The following is a 21755-nucleotide window of genomic DNA, read 5'->3' on the forward strand; positions in this document are numbered from 1 at the left end:
GCGTGCACTTCATACATGCACAAAAGCACTGCCTACCCTAAAATTGATATATAACTCGTATAGGAGGAAGATTTTTGCCGATTTATGCAGTTTTCCTGCTGTATGCATACCCTCGTAAGAAACCCAGTGCACGCCACTGGGTAAACTCCTCCTATTCCACGTAGCCGTGCTTTAATAGGTGGACACCTTAATTATACCCCTTGTGAAGAGATATCGGGAATCGGGGGATATAATTTATGTCCTAGGCGACGAAAAGGCACGGGAGGCCAGAAGAGATTGATTGAGGGCAAATTAGAGGGGTATAGAGGCCGAGGACGACCTAGAGGGCGATAGAGTGATGGAGTTGAGCGGGATATGAAGGTTTTGGGAGTTCGGAGCTGGAATAAAGCAGCTTCTGACCGCCTAAAATGGAGAACTTTGCTTGGCCAAGCCAAAGCCCACCCAGGGCTGTAGAGTTTTGATGATAATGATGATCACCTGCCCTAGCCTAGCCCTGCTGGTGGGCTACCTGCTGATCCATCAATTGGACAGTAATAAGATGAGAGGTTTCTTATGAACTAACAGTCGTCAAACATGCCCGTATGTGTGAACTAGCTTTATGTCGATTTCGATCTTGCCTGCATCCGGTCTGTATTACTCATACTTCACTGAATTGATACACTTTAAAGTTAATACCAAGGATAAACAAATCTATACAAATAAATAATATCCAAGTGTCTGTCTGTGTTTACGGAATAGCTGTGTAATTTTGTAAGAAAGCATAACCCAAACAAACGTTTAATTTGCCTGCGTGTTGATTCAAGCTAATTTTTCTAACGACTGATACGATGTTATAAAGTTTTACACAGACAGGTGGATTCCACAGTAAAACTTTTCAATATCCACTCATGAGCGGGTGAAACAGGGGTTGTAAGAATCAAAAACTATAAGCGTTTTGGTGTCACAGATAAGTCTCTGAGACAGTAAATATTATACCTCAGAAGCCTGTGAAGTCAAAAGAATACCCGTGCCCTGTACTGCAGGGTTAGCACTAGTGTTGCCCAAATGCAAGAACAAGACGAGACTTAGCCAGTCTTGGTCTTGGTCTTGCGACAATACACCTGGTCTTGGTCTTGGTCTTGGTCTTGCGCTCCCAGTCTTGGTCTTGGTCTTGCAGCAAGAGTCTTGCAAGTCTTGCAATTACCTATTAGTCTATTACTATTTATTAAAGTTTACTTTAAATCTTAGAAAAACGTATTAGAATTGGAACATTGTGAGCTTGAATTAACATAGCCATAGTAAAGATCAAGCAGATTAATAAATAACTGAAGATTTGATAAGAAATTCGAAAAATCAACTGACCTATATGTCGTTTTCCATGGAAGTAACTGTTTCTTAATAAACATTTATGATTTATAAGCTTACATTTGCTAAAACAACTTGTAAAAACTTAAGAAATATAATGACTAAATGTACAATAATAGTACCTAAGTAATTAGTTTAAAACCATATAAGTAATCAATATTATAATTACTTACTAGAATGAATTATTATGACATCTACTACCTATCCTCACCATTTTATCCTAATCATAATACTACTTGCGTGATCAGTATAATGTATTCATTTTCATTCTAAGCACTCTGAAACTTATTTATTCTTTGGAACACCTGTAGGTACTCTTAAAATTCGAAATTATTTTGCATGAATAGTGTCAAATGTTATGATTTCGGCGCGGCGGCAACGATTGTTTTAGATTTCAAAAGAAGCCGCCGGCGCGTGTATCATAACCATGTACTTCCGAAAAGCGGCAAATTTCTTTGAGAAGTAAGTACAAAACCTTTGATGCCGCATTATCAAAGTGCCGATGGTTAAAACATAACTATGCATGCACTCAGTTTGATTTTAATAGATATTTTTTTATTCGCTATGTTTATGGTATTAGTCGTAATGCGCACAGGTCCAGTTTTTCATATTCTTTGATATAGTTTTTTGCGTCTCATAGAATTCCTAAGCGTACCTACCTACCTATACACCGAACTGTTACACCTAACTACTCCGTGAAATAGCGCTAAGTCCTAGCTGCAAGACGCAAGAGTCTTGCAGGCTATGTCTTGTTCTTGCTCAAGTCTTGCACGGTCAGTCTTGGTCTTGGTCTTGCTAAAAATACGCGGTCTTGTTCTTGGTCTTGGTCTTGCAAAAACGCAAGAACAAGACCAAGACTGCAAGACCAAGACTGAATTTGGGCAACACTAGTTAGCACGGGCAGGAGACAAAAATTATATCCCCCAATTATATCCTTTGATAAGGCATATAATAATCGTGTCCACCTGCTAAAGTACGGGAATATAGGATAGGAGATGTTTACCCCCGTTTATTGTTACACATATATTATTTGGATATTATTTCCACTTGTTCGCCAGTGCTCTGAGAGTTATTAAAGCTGTGGGAGAAGATACATTTATATCCTTTCCCCGGGGATATAATTGTCCACTGTCCATGCTAGCCGTGCTGTAGGGCTAGCAGCAGTAGACAAAAATGATATCCCCCGATTGTATCCCCTGAATTCACGTGTCCACCTGCTAAAACGTAATCGATTTGTTGTAGCAAAACCTCTTCGCACCAGAACTGTTTTTGCGCGAAATCAATATTTCTCGCAATCAAATTATTTATATAACACGATTAACAGAAAACTTAAAATATATCCGCGAAAATTGCATGCATGCAAAGAAATATTAAATAAATTTCTATTAACATTAAATTATAATGAAGTGGAATCGCTATTAAAACGCATAATTTAATATTAAGTACAATTATAGAGGTTAAAACACACACACACACGCACGCACACGCACACACACACCCACCCACACGCATACTCACACCCTCACGCATACTCACAAACACGCACGCGAATTACTTTACACTTTAAATATATTGTAATGTCATTTTTCTTTAATGTTCATTTTTTAGTTACTTAATTTCTTCTGTTAAGATGTCTATTATTTTTAATATCAACACAAATATTTTTGTTTGTATACCTACCCTCGTTTTTATGTTTATTTCTTGTTATGGAAGAGCGGTGTCTTCTGACACAGGGGTAGTAATACTACCCTTAAAAGAAGGCTCCAGCCATTAGTGTTTAAAGTAATTTTATTTACCCAAATAAACTATTTTTATTTTTATTTTATTTTTTTAAGGCACGGGAACATCCCATGTTCCCGTGCTTTAGGAGAAGTTTACCCCCGTTTATTATTAGACATATATATTATTTCCACTTGAAAAAGCTGTGGGAGAAGAGATTTTTTTTTCCTTTCCCGGGGATATAATTGTCTCCTGCCCATGCTAGCCGTGCTGGGCCGGTAAGGGATTGGTATGATGATTTTATAAATTTTTTAAAAGCATTTAAAAAATTTCGGAATTGACAGGATAATGAAATTTTAATAAATCTGTTATTTTTTCTTGCAGCCCTTATATATTTTCCATAGGTGAAGAATAAATGATTAAAGACTGTACATAAATGTATGTTACTAAATAATTGTACAACTGCTGGTTTTGAGTAAACTTATTGTATTATAATAAATGAATGAATATACTTTTAACGTACACCATATAAAAATACAGGATTTTTTGTTTTAATGGTATACATTTTGGCGGTCTGATTGCCACATAGCGGACTCTTCGAGCCAATGGTAATCCTATTCTTCGATAATCCCGAACGAAAGGAAGGCAGTTATTATTATATTGTAAGAAAGATAAGCCTAATTTACACCTTAATCTATGCTAATGTAGCGTGTAAGAACACGGTTTGGCGGCTTAGTGTTTGAGCTATCGATTTTTCATGGCAACTGAGTTAACTTAAGGAGTACACAGGGCAATCTGTCGATAGGCAGTGGCGTACACTTCATACATGCACAAAAGAACTGCACACCCCAATATTTTCATATAACTGGCCACAGAGGAGGATTTTGACATTTTATGCCATTTTAATCCTTTATGTCCAAATTCCTTTGCACGCCACAACTCCTCAGCGGACGGCAGCCAACCCGTCATTAGAGGCTTAGCAATCCTAAATACATAAAGTGCGTAGAATTACACCTATATCGAACTCCACATGCCTTTCGAAAAACAAAAACAAACGCAGACGAAGTCGCGGGCAACAGCTAGTAATAGATAAAACAAAAATATATATATTAAATTAATTACAATGTTTTAAGTACTTTGTAGTGTGTGTGTGTTTAAAGAGTTCATAATATACTAATCTTAATATATAAAAATCTCCTGTCACGTTGTTTGTCCGCGATGGACTCCTAAACTACTTAACCGATTTTAAATTAAATTGGCACACCGTGAGCAGTCTGGTCCAACTTAAGAGATAGGATAGCTTAGATCTTTAATTATAGTCACAATTGTATTTTATTGCAAATTTTTGTCTATAATTAATTGACAGTCACATGTTATATATATATATATATATATATATATATATATATATATACTACTATACTCATTTAAGGCTTAGCGATACTGAATACTTTAAAAACAAGATCAAACGCAGACGAAGTCGCGGGCAACATCTAGTTATTTTATAATTTTAAGTAGCTCCTCTTTTCCTGCTTTCTTGTATGTCAAAGTTTTTAACCAAGAAGTAAGTAAATTTATTATAACATTATAACACTCCTTTATATTCTACTAACTAAACCCTTATCTTTGCAGAAGTATACCCGTGCCCTGTACTGAGCCAGTAAGGGGTTAATAAGATGAAGGTAGTTATCACCATCATCTCATTCCCAGGTACACAATTATATGTAGAAGTCTTTAACTTTATATAATACTCTAGCTATTGCCCGCGACTTCGTGTGCGTTTGATTTTGTTTTTTTTTTATGTGGCATTCAATGTAGTTCTAGTTCTAAAATAATTTAAAGTATTCAGTATCGCTAAGTCTTAATGGAGGGGTTTGCTGCTGTCCGCTGAGTTGTTCTGTCCTCTATCTCCAACCACATTCATCAGATCTACACAAAGTTTGGGTAAAATTAAACGCATACTATAACCTCTATAGTACACAAATAATTATATAAATCGGTTATAATTTGTCGGAGTTATGGTGTAAAATGGTCAAACACTTTCATCACCTCTCTCAATGGAACCGAGTTTAATGTCGGGATAAAAGTATCCTATATTACTTCTAACACTTCCAAGAAAATGTGTACAATGATTCATGAGGATCGGTTAAGTAGTTTTTGCGTGAAAGCGTAACAAACAAACTTACATTGACTTTTATAATATTAGTAGGGATAGGGATTATTTGCTAATTCTTAATAAGCGTAATAAACTACTTGATTTACCTACTAGAGATTTAGAGCTAGTTCAGACATGGCGGATTCCGCGCGGATGCAAATCGCGCGGTTCTAAACGCAAGTGTTCAGACAGGCGCGGATGTACATGCGGAGTGCCGTTATTCGCATAGGGTGACAGTCCAATCATGGAAGTCGAAGAAGCAATATGTGTGTACTTGTTGCTCCGTAAAAAAGAAAGAAAGAAGAAACGGCAGTATTGGGTGCATCCAATATTACGCGATCGGTTTACTCATGGTCAGTTTCAGACTTTATATCCAAAATTAAGAAGTTTTGAACCAAAATTCTTCAATTATTTGAGAATGTCGATAAATTCATTTGATGAATTATTAGAAATGATGAGTAAACAAATTGAATCTAATGATACCCATATGAGGTCAAGCGTGTCCCCAGAAGAAAAACTCGTGATCACATTAAGGTAAGATATTTATTTTATACGTCAGAATATATATTTTGTACTATAGAAGACTGTGAATCGTCAGTGCTATTGCATGATAAAGGCGATGGAGACTCTCCTGGTACTATTGTAGAATATCCAGTGAAATATCCTTGTGGGTTTGAATATTGTTGGTTTTGCCAAAATACTGCATTAGGCGTGTTTTGCTGGCTCGTGATATGAATAGGCGATGGTAATTTCTGCCCTTTCTGTATTACCTGGAGCAATTCAATTTTAGTAGCCAATCGTTTATTTTCTGGAACTTTCTTTAACTCTTTATACAATGACATGCAAAAAAGTTTATCATCATCATCTTGCTTTGACATACTTTCTTGTATTTGTCTTTGTATTTTATCTCTTGATTCAATACTATTTTCTAATATGTTAGCCAATCGCTCTTCTGAAGTAATTTTAGTTTTCTTCCTTTTATTGGGTACCGGTTGTATTTCACGTGCATTTACAAAATTATCTAGCTTTTGGTCAATGTTCCGAATTTCTTCATTTTTGGCTTCATCTATGTTTGTGATAGTTTCTTTGTTTTCTATCGTCTTCTGAAGAAAAGAAAGCCGGTCGAAATACATGTATTTTGAACCTTTACATGCACCAGAACCAGAAGGAATTGATTTGCCTTTCTTGAATTCCTTATTATAAGCATCACGGATGTTCTTCCATTTTTTTTGTAATGATACACCTGGAACAGAAATCACTATCTTTAACAAATATAAATACAGTAGCGGTTAGGTAATTCAAGACACTCATTATGCTTTAACTAGCGGACCCGGCAGACTTTCAAAACGATACAGATTAATATTTTATTTTTCAGATATCTGGGTACTGGTTGTTCCTTTGGAGAACTACATTACAACTTTCGTCTTGGCAAATCTACAATCACAGGAATTGTCCGTGAAGTATGTGAAACTCTGTGGGAAAAAGTCACAAAAAACGTCATGCCTGAACCCAGCGAAGATATATGGAAGAAAATAGCTAAAGATTTTGAAAAATATGCAAATTTTCCCAATTGCATAGGCGCCATAGATGGCAAGCATATAAGGATTACAAAACCCAAAGATTCGGGTTCTTTGTATTATAATTACAAAACTTTTTTTTCCATAGTACTGTTGGCACTTTGTGATAGTAACTATTGTTTTACTTTCATAGATATCGGATCTTACGGAAAAAGTAGTGATTCTGCAATTTTTAAAAATTCAGCATTTTATAAAAGGTTAATAGAAAAGTCATTACACATACCAAAACCTAAACCAATATCTGAAACAGATCCTAAACCATTGCCATACGTCATAGTTGGCGATGAAGCGTTTGGTTTATCCGAAAATGTAATGCGACCCTATGCAGGTAAAGGGCTATCATATGAAAAAAAAATATTTAATTACAGGTTATCAAGAGCTCGACGTTTTATTGAATGCACTTTCGGAATTCTGGCAAACAAGTGGCGCATTTTTCATAGGCCTATAAACGTGAATATAGACTTTGCCGAAGACATAATAAAGGCCTGTTGCGTGCTACACAATTTTGTTAGAACTAGAGATGGTATACAGTATGAAGATACTTTACATACTGCGCCAATGAGTAATCTTATTACATTACATGCAGGAAGGGGTACACCATCATCATTAAACATTAGAGACAAATATGCTAATTACTTTGTGAATGAGGGTCGTGTAGAATGGCAAGACACGAAAATATGAAATTAAAATTGTTACAGTTCGCGCCAAATAACTAAACTCAAGATGGCGCGTCGCGTTGGTGGGTTGTACATATTACAGTTAATAGCTATACGTTACTGTGGTAACGTGATAGTTTTCCCGCGCTCGTTACGTACCGCCAAACAACGTTATACACATTTCAGTTATTTGGGGTGGACTGTCTATTACAAAACATGTAAACTACCCTGGTAAAATGTATAATTAAATGTCTACTGACCAAAAAGAACCTTCTTTTCCAAAGAATCCTCATTTTCTCCAAAAATCTCCACCAGCTCCTGCCAAGCTCCGTTTTTAATCGTTTTGTTAGAATATTCTGCACATTGGATGTTCCACAAAGCAGGTCTTTTTTCCACCTCATCGATGAATAGCTCGGTGTCGAAGCGATCCATTGTCACCGTCCGATACGCGCGGCTTCCGCGGAGCAACTGAACGCCCTCTAGGTACGTCAAGTAAATAAAACCGAGCGGCGACCGCGCGAATTCATTTTCTCGGTTGAGCCGCGCGGATTGTCAATCCGTGCGGACAGGTATGAACGATTTGTAAGGCGCTAATGTAATTAGGATCCGCGCGGTTCAACCGCGCGATTTGCATCCGCGCGGAATCCGCCATGTCTGAACTAGCTCTTAGGAAGGAACACGTTTTATGACTTAGAAATATGAGACCGTTTGTCACCCTATTATAATATATATGTAAAATACAGGTTTACTAACGTACCTACACTCGCGTTACGGAACACGGATAATTCGACGCGATATGCGTGTAAAATCTTTAATTGTGGGTTTCATCGAGATTTTATTATTATCGTCGAATAAGTAGGTACCCGCGGCTGCATGCCTGAGAGTTCTCCGCAATGTTGTCAAAGGTGTGTGGAGTCCACCAATCCGAACAGGGCCAGCGTGGTGGACATGTATAATATTTCAGCTAAAAATAATCAACAACCCGAAGGGGTGAAGGCACTGAAGCTGAAATACAAGATTTCTTAGTTTAGCTTCAGAAATTTGTAGTAAAATCATTATTTAAGATTTCATTTATGCCCAATGCTATAAAATAAGAATAGCTTTTACTATGTTGTTAAGACTTAATTAAACATTATTAATGGTTTGATATGATGATGACAATGTTATAAATTCCATAATATCTAAAACGTTAACAAAGAACGGTATGCCATAACATGCCCGCCAAAAGAATAACACGTGACGAATCCATATTTCATTACCTAGGTGGGTTTCCAACACGTGCAAAGTGCTTATAGGCAGGAATTAAAAGTACCTACTTAAGAGTAAACTGGATAATTTTAATTCTATAAACATTATGGTCAAGCGGTGATAGCCCAGTGGGTAGGACTTCGACTTCACTTCGCGGTCTGAGATCGAATCCCAGTTTTTCTTTGTGTTTTTTTTTTTTTAATTTGTTTTTTTATTTTGGCAAAAACAGTCATTAAATGGAAATAATTTAATACATATATAAATAAATAAATAAATATACTACGGCAATACACACATCGCCATCTAGCCCCACAGTAAGCGTAGCTTGTGTTATGGGTACTAAGATGACTGATGAATATTTTTTTATGAATAACATACATAAATACTTAGAAATAAACACACAGTCACTGAAAAACATTAATGCTCATCACAAAGACATTTTCCAGTAGTGGGAATCGAACCCACGGCCTTGGGCTCAGAAAGCAGGGTCGCTGCAAACTGCGCCAATCGGCCGTCAATAACAATCTTATAACATGGACCTGTTTCGTGTTTTCTATTATTACTTTCACCAAGGGTTGTCTGTAAGAGATTGCTTTTGCAATAAGACCGCCTTTGCACACAACTGTATATAGCTTTTTTATTGTTTTTAATTATTGTAGAAAATATTTCATAAGAATATCTAATTTAAATAAAACAAATTACAAATTAAACACAAACACACACGCATATAAACACGCGCACACACACACGCTTACAAACACGCGCACACCCACAAACAAATCAAATGTACCTACCTAAGCACCCGCCTCACAAATGTATATAATTCTTTTTATTTTTTTTTCATTTATTTATTTCTTTATTTTCCTTTATATAATTTTCCCTGTAAAATTGTCAAACTTTTGTTAATAAGACCATAGATATAGGGAAGACACTGTCTCCTGTAACACAGTTTTAACTACCGCAGGAGACAGGGCTCCACACTCATGAAATGAATACGTTTATTTTGATAAAATAAAGATATTATTATTATTGTTTCTAAGTTTGTGCAATAAAGTATTCAAAATAATTTACAATATTAGAAAATTTTAAAAGCATTGAGCAGAGCAGTAAGACAATAAGTGGTGGGACAAAAAAAAGTATAGGTACATGATTAATTGAGCTAATGTTATGAGCGTTTTAAGCAATCAAAATATCACTTGTATCAACGGTGAAGGAAAACATCGTGAGGACTGCTGACTACGGCCTTAACCCCTTCTCATTGTGGGGGGAGACCCGTGCCCTGAAGTGGGTTCTTAATGGGTTGATATGATGATGATAATTTAAGAGAAATGTGCAGTTCTAAGATAAGTTCAGAAGACTTAAGACTGAAGAAGACTTACAACGTATTGTGAAGATTAAACTATTAAGTATGACGCAATATCATAGCAAAATGGTTCCCTTTCTACCTGTACAAAGAGAATTGATAGATGCCCAATTCCTATTATAAAAAGTAGTTTTGCACGTAAACACTATAACTTCCTTGCACCCTGCCTATACAAACTTTTAAAAAAAGGTACCTTAAAAGACATGACCAATAGAGAAATTAAGACATACATTAAATCTTGGCTAAAATATTACGATTACGAGGGTAAAGAGACAGTATTTCATAAGAATATAAATTTAAATAAAACAAATTACAAATTAAAATTGAAACAAAAAAAAAAAAAAAATTAATTAAAAAATTACACAGAAACACACGCACACACATGCACACACACGCATATAAACACGCGCACACCCACAAACAAGTCAAATGTACCTAAGCACCCGCCTCAAAAATTTATATAATTCTCTTTTTTTTTTTTCATTTACCTACTTATTTTTTTTTATTTTTATATATTTTTTCCCTGTAAAATTGTCAAACGTTTATTATGAAGACACTGTCTCCTGTAACACAGTTTAAACTACCGCAAGCAGACCGCAAGAGACAGGGCTTCACACTCATGAAATGTATACGTTTATTTTGACAAAATAAAGATATTATTATTATAACTATTATTACTATTATTTTTTTATTTTTTATTTATACTTTGTATAAATAAAAAAAAAATTAAATTGTTACAATATGTAAACGAACTAACACCGACCGGACTATAAATGTAACAAAAAGTCAGCAGTAAGTTGAAACAAACAACCTACCTACCCATTCCTTTTTTTTTTATTCCACTACAAATTAGCCCTTGACAATCTCACCCGGTAGTATGTGATGATGCAGTCTAAGATGGTAGTCAGCTAACCTGTTAGGGAGTCATACCCCTAATCGGATTCTACGCGACATCGCACTGGAACACTAAATAGCTGAGCGGCACGTCTTTGTCTGTAAGCTGGTAACTAGCCACGGCCAAGGCCTCCCACCAGACCAGCAGTGGCGTGCATAGAGGGTATGCACAGGGTATGCAGATAATATAAAATTAAAAAAATCTCCAGTAGGAGTTTTAAAAAAAATAAGATTGTAATAGTTTTAGAAAGCCTACCCTCTAGTATTTATAACTCATACTGGACCTTTTCTTCAGTTTATATCATCTTCTTTCCCTGTGTATACCCTCTATATGCACGCCACAGCAGACCAGAACTGAGAAAATTCAGAAATTATAAATTCCCAAATTTCCTCTGCCGGGAATCGAACCTGGGACCTCCTACTTAAATTCACAGCGCTCACCGTTGCGCCAGGGAGGTCGTCCAAAGGTTATCAAGTTATAAAATTACTGAATAATATCATTATTTTCTCATAAACCTGAAAGGCAAAAGGGCAGCCTACCTTGGTAAGCTCGTATAATACTTAAGTAAACCCTATACCATTTATTTTTAAGGAACCAACGAAAAATATATTTTTCTAGGGAAATAATAATTACAAACTAAAATTAATATTAACAATAACACTTATGAGCATGGTACCCAAAATGCTGGCGCTATTGACCCTTTGAATTGCTAGTATATATACTAGCTGAGCCGTGCAACTTCGTTGCATCAAATCGGTTATTACCGGAAAACACAAAAAAAAATGACATTTTCTAAAAATGAATCCTAGCTAGATCGATTTATCGCCCCCGAAACCCCCTGAATACTAAATTTCATGAAAATCGTCGGAGCCGATTCCGAGATTCCAATTATATATATACATGAATTGCTTGAATTGCTCGTTTAAAGATATAAGATAGTAATATATTATATATCCTACTAATATTATAAATGCGAAAGTGCGGATGTTTGTTACTCAATCACGCAAAAACGGATTTGGATGAAATTTGGCATACATGCAGCCTTTGACATGGAAAAGAACAAAGGCTACCCTATCCCGATTCCTTAAGTAGTTCCCGGGGGAAAATTGAAAATTGTTTGCGACTTGCGAGCTAAGCCGCGGGCAGACTGCTTTGAAATTTGGTATGCCTGACACCTATGCTATGGAAAAGGACATGTACTTTCTATACTGGTCTCTCAAATAGTTTTCGTAGTAAGATTAAAAATTATTAAAGAGCGAAGCTTTAGACCCAATTCTGAAGTCCACCCAGACGAAGTCGCGGGCAGAAGCTAGTAAAACATAATAAAACCTGTTTTGTAGCCTTCAGCTGACACGAGGGATTATAAAAAAAAGAGTCTTGTCTGATTAAAGTGTACTTTAATTCCCATTGGTCAAAAATTCTCGATAAAAGGAAATTTTGCAAGTTGTAACGAGATTATTGTTTGTTGTGTAGCACGTTTTGCATATTCATTTAATTATTTAATTTACGTGATTTCGTATCAATCACAATCGCATTCTTGATGGAATTTATACACAATCCCAATATTGTTAAGATAAACCTCCTTAATATACAATAAATCCTCCTTAATAAACGATAAAGTACTTTATGCCATTATTGTCACTTCATAACACTTCTAGTCTAACTCGATATTATATACGAGTAGTCCATGTCTACATTATTTATTATCTTTACATACTTCCACCGAAGTACGTAAAAGTACCTCTTGCTTAAATAATAATACTTAAACCCATCATGTTGTTTCTGTAGTGATTGGTGGAACTTACCTACTATGCAAAATACATACAGTGCCCGTTACTTTACGGCTGAAAAGCAGTGAGACGTAAATGCATCTAGAGGGATGAGCACATCGCTTGACCATTAATATCAAACATCACCGTCCCTACCCATTCTTAAAATTTATTTTAAACTGATTAAAATAATTATTATGATTATTTTATTGATTGATTATTTTGGTATCAGTTGAGGTGTGTCAATATTTGGAATAAGTTAAAATAAAAAGACCCATATTGATGCACTTGAGACATTGAGGGCCTATAAAAAAGAAGCATAACTTCGCAATTGCTATGCATTATTGTGCCACACTTCAACTGACAGCACCTTTCAAAGGTCAAAGCGGGAAATGCGTTGGATCCTTTTCGTTTAAATATGTCTATTTAATAAATGAAGGTAATCAATAGTTTTATATGCGATAATGGTTGAATTATCCATCCAAAATCATTGCGATTGTTGCGACGTATATAGACAATAGTCCCACCGCCGGACTCATGAACAATGCGGACTCTAGAAATAATAACATCTCACTGATAGTAGGCTTAACTTCAGCAAAAGCTTTAAGTGGTGCAGGGCATTAACATTACAAATAAAAATCGATACTAACTTCATACAACGGACGGCGAGCGGTGACCACTTTCACAGTTGACCACTCGATTTATAAAATCAAAAACAATAATTTAAAAATAAAATAAAAATCGGTACCGCGTTCAACACCCTTCAGGGATTATAGATACGCGATGCCTATTCGTTCTTTTTTCGAAATGTATTTTTTTTATTTCGTTCAAGACGTACGCTCGATTCAGTTCAGCCCAGTGGGCTCTAACTGATTGCGCGATACACGTGCGGCCTGCTTTAGCGGCCGGCTGACACTGGTAGATGGGCTTTTCGTTTCTTGAATCTTTGCCGTGTGTTGCTGTTTCGAGAGTCGGAAGTTCCCAAAAATTTAATACTACCTATTAGATGACCAAATTAAGTGAACAATTAGTTCACCGTTTATCTCGGAAATATGAAATAAACTTACTTTGCCGAAGCCTGCGAGAACCAAAGAAATAAAAAGTCAAAGTCAAAGTAAAAAATATCTTTATTCAAGTAGACCATAGGAGCCACTTTTGATGGGTACATTAAATGAGAAGTACACGGTAGTAAGATGATGGCGATAACCATATTCGTAAACTTAAAACTAAAGCTACGTGGGTTCCAAATGCGTCCTGGTCCAAGCAGAAGCCCTCAGAAAACTTAGCCGAGTGTATATTATGTGATAATTACTTTTATCGTCAATCGATTGACGTCTGCTTCTGAACATAGATATTTTGTAGTGAGTTCTAAAATCCACGGTTCTTTAGTTTTCAGCAGCTCCCGGTGACTAGCTCGATATCGGTTATACACCTTGTTGGGGTCGACCAACGCTGTGTTGTGACGCCAACACACCAAGTGCGGGTGGAATACGGGGTCGCCATTCCAGCATCTTGGGACCCCAACGTCCATCGGTTGTCCGTGCTATGTGCCCAACCCACTGCTACTTCAGCATCGCGACTCATTGAGCTTTATCGGTAAATCTATTATTCTGCGGATGTTTTCATTCGATATTTATTTTTCCTATGCTTTATAGGATCGTCAAGTTCAGTGTATAACTAAGTGATGCTGTATACATTTACGGCTTAATTCGCTTTGATTCGCTCCTACCAGGCGTATATAATAATTATAATTATAAACATCAATCAATTAATCAAGGCATATATAAAATAACCTTTGTATATTTTTACATTTGATAATCCAATGCTTTGAAAAGAATATAGTTAGGCCATATTATCATAATAATAAACCGGCTACCGGCCCACCACAGGGCATGGGTCATAGAATGAGAAGGGTGTAGGTAGAACTTGGCAGACTTCACACGGTCTTGAGAACATTATGGAGAACTCTCAGGCATGTTGGTTTCCTCACGATTTTTCTTCATCGTTAAAGCAAGTTATATTTAATTGCATAAAAGCAAGTGATATTTAATTTGCAAACGTACATAACACTAAAAAGTTAGAGTTGCGTGTGCTGAAAAGTAAGAGTTGCTGTTATGGCCACAAGGCTATTACCGCTTTTAGGTAGACTAAGATATTCCAGTACAAAAAGGTTTTTCAAATCCCGACTGTTCATTCCACGGGTTAGCACATTCCAACAAACAAACTCTTCATCTTTATTATCAGTATATATTTATTTAACACAGTATTATAATCCATTTATATTAAGTAACTGATAACTGCTTATCGCAGCCATCAAACGTATCTATGCATTAATTTAGATAGATAACTTTTACCCTTTACACAGATAAAATGTTTTGTTAGTGATTACAATGTTTGCGAATGCTTTTTTGTGAAAAAAAATATATTGATTTAGTTTATAGTTCCTATAAATACTGCTGAGTGGTTACGGCAGATCAAAATACAGTTGTCACCACCCAGAGTGTATTTTCTCTGTTTCTTTCTTCTTTCTTTACTACTTCTTTACTTCTAAATACAACGAAGAACGGGCAGCAGCGTCCTCTGTGCTACTACTACCATATTTCAATCACCAAATCGTCTTCCGTGTAGTGATTATGGACAAACCCTCCCGTTGCGAGGGGCCCTTAGTACAGCCAGTTATTACTAGCGGACCCCAGCGCCATTTGTCGGGCTGATTTGTGAATCTTAACCATCCAGGGTGCTACCCAAACGCATAGGTACCAAACAATTCATTCACATCGGTCCAGCCGTTTAGGAGGAGTTCAGTGACATACACACGCACACAAGAAATATATATATGTATAAAGATAAAGATTGCAGTCAAGGACTAACTTGTAGTGAAATAAAAAAAAAACATTGTCCATGTAAAATGCTGAACAGTGTATCCCACCGTTTCCTTTTTCTTTTTAGTTTTCCTAATCCTAAGGTTGCCGGGCAGAGATCGCTACTTAGCGATAAGGCCGCCTTTTGTAACCTGCTATATTATTTAAGTGTTTGTTCTTTTTTTTGTTCTTCTGAATGGTATGGTGTAGAAATAAAGAGAATAAATAAATAAATCATTTCCTTCCCATCGCATTACACGACCATACAGTCGTTACATCTCGTTTTTTGATGACAGTTCTATTTTTAAACTACTCTATGAATAGATTATAAGAAAAATAGAAAGAAAGTAAAATAATCTTTATTGTACACATTTGTGTAAAATTTTACATATGAGTCATAAATTTGTTAAAATATAAAAAAAAATGTGTGACAGGCTGTGAGCTGGCTCAGTATAGCTGCATAATAATAAGCGCAGCACTGGTTTTCAGCCAGCCCTCGCATAAAACAATTCTGTTTCAGTTTATTATTCCTCATTTTTTATGCTTCTATGCTTAAGTTAAGATCAGCAAACTTTACCCTGACTTCTGGTTTGACATCATTTATGCAACTCATTTGAATATGGCAACACCGCATGCTACGATGCGGCGAGCTGCGACCTCAGAGCGAGGTCCCACGGAAGGAAGTAGGCACTCACGGGACAATAAAACTTATTGGGCAAACAAGTAGGCTATTATAGTCTAATTAAAAGAAATTTTAGTTTCTCGGTGACCTCCCTGGTCTTGTGAGGCTGTAGTTACTCGTAACTTTAAACCTGCTTTGTCACACTGCATTTTTTTATTCCACTATAAAGTGGCCCTTGACTGCATGTTAGGGGTACGGCAGTTAAATAAATAAATAAATAAATATACTACGACCATACACACATCGCCATCTAGCCCCAAAGTAAGCGTAGCTTGTGTTATGGGTACTAAGATGACTGATGAATATTTTTATGAATAATATACATAAATACCTATAACATACGGATAAACACCCATACACTGATAAACATTTATATTCATAACACAAACATTTTCCAGTTGTGGAAATCGAACCCACGGCCATGGACTCAGAAAGCAGGGTCGCTGCCCACTGCGCCAGTCAGCCGTCAAAATCACACCTGGCGACGCGTCTTTGTCGGCTTGATGGAATCCAGCCACGACCAGACCAGACAAAGTTCAGAAATTATAAATTATGTTAATTGCCTTCGTCGGGGAACCCGAACTCCGAACCTGGGACTTCTGCTTAGAAGGCACCACCCCTGCTCTTTCCGCGGGTTACGAGTCGAATAAGGCAATGTAACAGATAACAGTCTAGAGCGGCGTCTGTGCTAGTACTACCAGCTACTGCGATCACCAAACCTGCCCAACGTGGTGACTTTCGGAAAACGCTCCCGTTCATAGAAGCTTTTAGTCCAGTCCAGTAACTTGGACTCTTAGGCCAATGAAAAAAACGATATAAAAGCTAGGGTGTGAATTGCTCTAGCTTCATAGCTTAATAAACTGTAGATGGTAATATCAAAAAAAAATACCCGGCCAAGTTTGTTGTGCCGTAGCCTTAGGTTTAAGTTGGTGAACGAAGTTATCACCATCCGCTTACAATTATGTAAACATATATGTTATGAACGCTTCATAAGTGCCTGTGATAGGCCTACACGAATAAAGAAAATTTAAATTTGAATTTTGAATTTGAAATGGGACCGACTAGATGTAAAATTATTTGTAGGTAAATAACAACCGTAAATCTTTAATATTTCGATGGGGACACCAACCTTATGGGAAAAGTTGATAATTTAATGGGAAAAATATCCTCAAAATCAGCTTAAATTCCATGGAGGAATTGGAGTTCCAGAAATAGTAAAGTTGAATCGATTACCTCGGTTTGGATATAGGTTTAAACGTAATGATGAACGAAAAAGATGTTTAAAAATGTATAAATAACGATATTTTAAATATACGTAGGTACTCGATATTTCATAATTAACCTTAATGAGCGATACAGCCTTTTTATTGTAAACGCCGAATTAACTCTTCAAGATTTAATACATAGTAATTTTTATTTATAGGGTCAGCATACGTCAGCATTTTCCCAAAATTTCCCGACAGCCACCAAATAGGTTTTCATTTAGCAATATAACTCGTAAGTTATTTAGTGAATAAAACTAACGGCAATGTTAGTTTTAAAATTAGTACATTACTTTTTTTAAATCAGTTTTAGAGCTACCGACATAATGAAATGTATTTTGGATTTTAAAAAAATGTCTAAGTTTTGCTAAATTATGTACGAAAACTTATTATAAAGCCATTTAATAACGAAAAGATAAAAGTAAGACATAGAATAAACAAGTAACCAATATTATAAATTCACGAGCAGTCGTTCTTCAGAAACGTTTTAAAGATCCTGTCTAAGAATTTTTCTAGTTTCTCATGAAACAAATTGATACACTCACTTGTAGCGCTAAATTTCCCGCAGAATCTACTTAGCCTAGGTAGTTTATTATATTTCTTAGAGCAAAATCAAAGGGTCGTTAAAACGAGACCATAATAAAACTTTACAGTTTAATAAAATTAGCACGAATGAATGTGGTTGCGGTGTTTAACCTGGCAAAATACCTGTACATACATTTTACTTTGTAGTTGATTTTAGGATTCTCTTATATTTAAACTTACACCTGCACGTTTTATCTTACACCTATGTATTTACAAATAATTATAATAACAGAAGGAAGTCCCCGGAAAATAAAGATAAAAAGGGTAGCCAATAAATAAAAATTATAAACTAAAAACGGAGTGCCAATCTCTCCGAATTTAGGAATGCCTTATTTTTTTTAGTCCTTTTTATTTTATTAAGAGCTTTGAGCGTATTTGCATATTTATGGTTACCCTAATTATCTGCCAAAATAAAACCTTTTATGTTAAACTGATAACAGTCTACTTAAATTAATACAGACTACTTATTACTTTAAAGAATTATTTAATTACTTACTGAAAATTATAAGCACTCACTGAATTGACTGTTGGCCTCATTAATGAGTGCTGCACTTTTTAATTAAGATAAAATTTTAAGTTAATACCAGTTCTTGTCCCTACCCGCGCTGACTGAACGGTAGATGTAGAATGATTCTTTTATCAATAAAATATAAGAATTAATTTATATTATGAAAATTAAGCTTCATTTGCTATTCTCCGCGAAAAGCATGAGAATTTGTATGGTGTTATTTATAATTTCTTCAATCCTACACATCAACATTGACTTTACAATTAATAATTGTTAAATCTCAAAAATTATTGTAAAGGCAACATCTCTTTATGATGCTTTGATTTCGGAGCGAAACATGCGTAGAGGGTCATTGCCGAAAGTCTGTTTTGTGTTGAGTATAAATTGAAGAAATTATAAAAGACATCATATCATCGCTTGCTTTTCGCGTAGGATAGCAAATTAAGCTTAATTTTCATAATATATCATGGAATTCCAGTGATGAATTACGGAACTGAGACATGCTCATAAAAAGGATCAAAGTCACTCAGCGGGCGATGGAGAGACTCTCTACGTGATAAAATCAGAAATGAAGACCCGTAGAAGAACTAGAGTTACCATGTAGTAAGCATGGCGGGGCCTGGCGAAAATTGTTAAGTTCAGTTTTTCTTTAAACATTTTATCTTCTATGAGAAAAATCTCAACCTCACGCAGGTATTAAGATTTCTTGAGATGTACCACTACTGTGGCTCGGAGAGCACTGCAACGTAAGCAATCGTTTTTTTTTTAAATTCCGCTACAAGGTGACCCTTGATCTTAACCTTTTAAGATGATAACAGACTAACCTCTTAGAGGTGTGGCAATTATATTAAATCCAAACTCCTAATTAGTTTCTAGGCGACATCGCACCAACACTTCTTTTGTTGGTAGTACCACCCTACCAACAAAAGAAGTGTTGGAACTAGCCGTTGCCGAAGCATCTTAAAAGGCCAGATTTAGAGAAAATTCAGAAATCATAGTTGCACTCAAGGGCTAACTTTTAACGGAAAAAAAATCAACTTGCCATGTGTAGAATATCTTATATATATATAATGAAAATGGTGTTCCTTTGAGGCTCAATCACGCTTAAACCACTGATCGTATCGACATGAAACTACCACCATTCGATGCGAAATTTTTCCTAGATGGTTTATGGCTATTTATTTTTCGAATTCTAACGTTCCTTCATTTTTTTATTGCTGTTTTACTTTTATGAACATTTATCCCGCTAATAAAAACGTTTTCTCTTGATTCTTTTGTTTTCATGGATTTCAACGGAGTTTACTGAACGGATAATGTTCTTTTACATTCAGCTAAGAATCTACTCACGGTAGTGGAGAACGGCTGGACCAATTGGGCTTTTTTTTATCTTCAGAATTGTCTGGAGAAAGTTTTGTATGTAAGAAAATTTTAAAAAAGCCCGATAAAAAGTTAAAAATTTCGATGATAATCGAAGAATTCCCATCTATATACTCACTCACCACGAAATCTCGGGAACCATAAGACTTAGAAACGTGAAACTTGGTAGGAATATTACTTTTGCTATGTAGAGGTCAGCTATGAATAGATTTTAAGAAATTCATTCCCCAAAGGGGATTGCGGGGGCGTTAACAATGAACAATTCCCGTTTTTAAACTATAGCTTCTATAGACTTCAAATTTGGTAGGAATCTTCTGTAAGAGGTGTAGAAATAGGCTATGAACGAATTTTACGATAGCTCACCCCACAGGGGGTTGCAGGGGTGGGTATTAACAATTAATATTTTTAATTTTCCAGCTAAAGCTCCTACAAGCTCCAAATTTTGTAGGAATTTTCTATAAGTGATGTAAAAATGATTTATGAACAAATTTTACGATATCCCACCCCAAAGAAGATTGCGGGGGTGTTAACAATAAAAAAATTCAATCTTCTTCTATCTTCTTCTTTTTTTATATATATATAATCAAAATGGTCTTCGTTTGAGGCTCAATCACGCCTAAACCACTGATCGTATCGACATGAAACTACCACCATTCGATGCGAAATTTTTCCTAGATGGTTTATGGCTATCTATTTTTTGAATTCCAACATTCCTTCATTTTTTTATTGCTGTTTTACTTTTATGAACATTTATCCCGCTAATAAAAACAAAAGATAAGCATTTTCTCTTGATTCTTTTGTTTTCATGGATTTCAACAGAGTGTATTAACGGATTATGGTTTTTTACATTCAGCTAAGAATCTACTCACGGTAGTGGAGAACGGCTGGACCAATTGGGCTTTTTTTTATCTTCAGAATTGTCAGGAGAAAGTTTTGTATGTAAGAAAATTTTAAAAAAGCCCGATAAAAAGTTAAAAATTTCGATGATAATCGAAGAATTCCCATCTATATAGTCACTCACCACGAAATCTCGGGAACCATAAGACTTAGAAACGTGAACTTGGTAGGAATATTACTTTTGCTATGTAGAGGTCAGCTATGAATAGATTTTAAGAAATTCATTCCCCAAAGGGGATTGCGGGGGCGTTAACAATGAACAATTCCCGTTTTTAAACTATAGCTTCTATAGACTTCAAATTTGGTAGGAATCTTCTGTAAGAGGTGTAGAAATAGGCTATGAACGAATTTTACGATAGCTCACCCCACAGGGGGTTGCGGGGGTGGGTATTAACAATTAATATTTTTAATTTTCCAGCTAAAGCTCCTACAAGCTCCAAATTTTGTAGGAATTTTCTATAAGTGATGTAAAAATGATTTATGAACAAATTTTACGATATCCCACCCCAAAAAAGATTGCGGGGGCATTAACAATGAAAATTTTCAATTTCCAAGCGATAGCTCCTATAGACTCCAAATTTAGTGAGAGTGTTCTATATGTAATATAAAAATGATCTTCGAGCGGATTTTACAATGAATCACCTCCAATAAGGTTCGCGGGGGTGGGTGCTAACGATAAAAAAATTCAATCTTCTTCTATCTTCTTCTTTTTTATATATATATAATCAAAATGGTCTTCGTTTGAGGCTCAATCACGCCTAAACCACTAATCGTATCGACATGAAACTACCACCATTCCATGCGAACTTTTTCCTAGATGGAAGGTATTAATTCTATTAACTTTAACGCGGACGTAA

The 21755-nt window shown here is 35.7% G+C and overlaps 3 protein-coding genes across 4 annotated transcripts in view; 1 reads left to right on the forward strand and 2 right to left on the reverse strand.

Moving 5' to 3' along the window:
* The window catches only part of LOC120633985, an 84928-nt gene extending 71300 nt beyond the window's left edge, over nt 1–13628 (reverse strand). Inside the window, exon 1 of the mRNA XM_039904423.1 lies at nt 13377–13628. The gene's annotated coding sequence lies outside the window, so the exon portion shown is untranslated. The remainder of the gene's footprint in view (nt 1–13376) is intronic.
* LOC120633787 (protein ALP1-like) lies at nt 5341–7712 on the forward strand. Of its 2 annotated transcripts, XM_039904136.1 has the most exons (3): nt 5341–5752; nt 6594–6992; nt 7164–7712. In XM_039904136.1, the coding sequence occupies exons 1-3, from the start codon at nt 5463–5465 to the stop codon at nt 7474–7476; spliced, it is 1002 nt and encodes a 333-aa protein (XP_039760070.1). In that variant the 5' UTR covers nt 5341–5462; the 3' UTR covers nt 7477–7712. The 2 variants fall into 2 exon arrangements, with proteins under 2 accessions (XP_039760070.1, XP_039760069.1); XM_039904135.1 differs by having other exon boundaries at nt 6594–7712.
* On the reverse strand, nt 5743–8106 carry LOC120633788. Its single transcript, XM_039904137.1, has 2 exons — nt 7712–8106; nt 5743–6461 (listed from the first exon to the last, which is right to left on the reverse strand). The coding sequence occupies exons 1-2, from the start codon at nt 7881–7883 to the stop codon at nt 5767–5769; spliced, it is 867 nt and encodes a 288-aa protein (XP_039760071.1). The 5' UTR covers nt 7884–8106; the 3' UTR covers nt 5743–5766.
* Nucleotides 13629–21755: the final 8127 nt, after the last annotated feature.

The sequence above is a fragment of the Pararge aegeria genome, chromosome 22, assembly GCF_905163445.1.
Source record: "Pararge aegeria chromosome 22, ilParAegt1.1, whole genome shotgun sequence".
Taxonomy (NCBI): domain Eukaryota; kingdom Metazoa; phylum Arthropoda; class Insecta; order Lepidoptera; family Nymphalidae; genus Pararge; species Pararge aegeria.

Coding starts and splice junctions, on each gene's coding strand:
- LOC120633787 (XM_039904135.1), top strand. CDS start 5,463: ATGGAAGTCGAAGAAGCAATATGTGTGTACTTGTTGCTCCGTAAAAAA. Junction 5,753..6,593: donor AAACTCGTGATCACATTAAG/GTAAGATATTTA, acceptor TTTATTTTTCAG/ATATCTGGGTACTGGTTGTT.
- LOC120633788 (XM_039904137.1), bottom strand. CDS start 7,883: ATGGATCGCTTCGACACCGAGCTATTCATCGATGAGGTGGAAAAAAGA. Junction 6,462..7,711: donor GGAAAAGAAGGTTCTTTTTG/GTCAGTAGACAT, acceptor TTTCTGTTCCAG/GTGTATCATTACAAAAAAAA.